We start from the raw sequence: 1,846 nt of genomic DNA on the forward strand, positions 1-1,846 counted from the left end.
TATTGCCGGTAATTATGTAGTGAATATAATTGTTAACTAAGTAATAATAAAGTTGGACACGCAATTTTAAATACCTTGGTTACTTTCTTTAAAAGTACCTGTCCAAAATATGACATTTTAGGTGCTTTTAATTTTTTTTTTAAATAAACCTTAGTGCATTAATGAAAAATATTATTATATATTGATATTAATACCTAATGAACATATGTAGGTAATTATTCGGATTCTATTAATAGAATTATAGATAACAGATTATAGATAACAGTTTAATAGTTTAATAGGCGCCAAGCGGAGTGCGCGTGCGTCACTGGCTATTTATTTAACTCATGCGATAATAAGTTGCGTTTAAAATGGAGTGTCAAAAGTGTAAAAAAATACTATCGAAGAAGGGTTTGCATTTCCAATGTCAAGGACCGTGTCAGGGAACTTTTCACAAAAATTGTGTTAAGGGTCTTGCAGCGGATATGAAAAGTGGTAAAGCGCGAATTTACTGCAATAATTGTGAAGAAGAAGACTCCTCAACCGAGGATGTAGAAGAAGAAGATGTTCAGTTGTGCGAGAAGATTTTGAAAGACATTCAAAAAAAGGTAAGCGCCCTTCCGAGTCTTATAAAACAGTTAGATTCCATTACACAAAGTATGAGCGTTCTCTCTGACAAATATGATACGTTGCTAGAAGAGCAGGAACGCTCTAAAACAAAAATAATTAAATTAGAAAATACCGTTACGACTATCAGCAACAAATGCGTGTACTTGGAAAAATGTAACGTCGCGCTTGAACAAAAAATACACGAGTTCGAACAATCCACTCGTAAACACAATATTGAGATTGTAGGTATTGAAGAGATGCCCGGTGAAAACATAAAAGATATTGTCACTAGAATTGGAAATACCTTAGGAGTACATTGTGATGAGATTGACTGGTCTAGGCGAAACAAAGTTAACAAACAGAATAATAAACCATCACCCATTGTAATAGGGTTCAAGACCTCAGGCACCAATATTCGTGACACCTGGCTTGTGCAACGTAAAAAGCTAGTTGGGGTAACCAGTAATACAATTACAGGTGGTAAAAATATGGATAAAATATATATAAATGAGGATCTCACAAAAACCCAACGGGCTTTATTATGGAATACCAAGAAGCAATTACAAGGCATATACAAATATATCTGGGTGACAAATGGCAAAATTTTAGTAAAGAAAGTGGAAGGTGATAAATCTTTTTGGATAAGATCGGAAAGCGACATCAGCGATTTACTAAAAGTGAAGTGAGTGTATCGTAGGTTATGTGTTATTGTGTCTAAGTGCTACCCTCAACATTCGCGGCTCTAAATAATATCGAGTGTATATCTAATGAATCAATTAAGGCAGTCAACGTGGATAGTGTGAAAAACTGGTTACTGACTTTAAGTGAGATTAATGACTTATGTTTAGTACACATAAACATACGATCTTTAAAGAAAAATTTTGCTGAATTACTTGCAACTTTAGAAAACAACACAATAAACATTGACGTCCTAGTTATTACAGAGCCAAATATAAATTATTCATTGTTGGGTTTTTACAAGATAAACGGCTTTAATGTACATAGTTTTACCCGCACGGGACGTAGTGGAGGAGGGGTGTTGGTGTACACGAGAGCAGCTCTGGCTGCGCGAGCGAGTGAGACACCTTATACACAAATGAGTGTGGCGGAGTGCGTAGCCATTACACTAGAATGTAATAATGAATCTGTTTTCATAATATCAATCTATAGACCACCCAGAATAAAAAAATCCAACCGCTTAGTACAATTTTTGGCTGAGCTACGTAATTTATTACAAAGTTTATGCAAAACGGTTAAA

General features: G+C 34.8%; 1 protein-coding gene across 1 annotated transcript; it reads left to right on the forward strand.

Annotated features, from left to right (window-relative positions):
• Positions 1 to 464: 464 nt before the first annotated feature.
• Positions 465 to 1,274, forward strand: LOC113233321. The gene has a single exon (XM_026468411.1). The coding sequence runs from the start codon at positions 465 to 467 to the stop codon at positions 1,272 to 1,274; it is 810 nt and encodes a 269-aa protein (XP_026324196.1).
• Positions 1,275 to 1,846: the final 572 nt, after the last annotated feature.

This window comes from Hyposmocoma kahamanoa, unplaced genomic scaffold, assembly GCF_003589595.1.
Source record: "Hyposmocoma kahamanoa isolate Upper Pololo Valley unplaced genomic scaffold, ASM358959v1 78, whole genome shotgun sequence".
Classification (NCBI taxonomy): Eukaryota; Metazoa; Arthropoda; class Insecta; order Lepidoptera; family Cosmopterigidae; genus Hyposmocoma; species Hyposmocoma kahamanoa.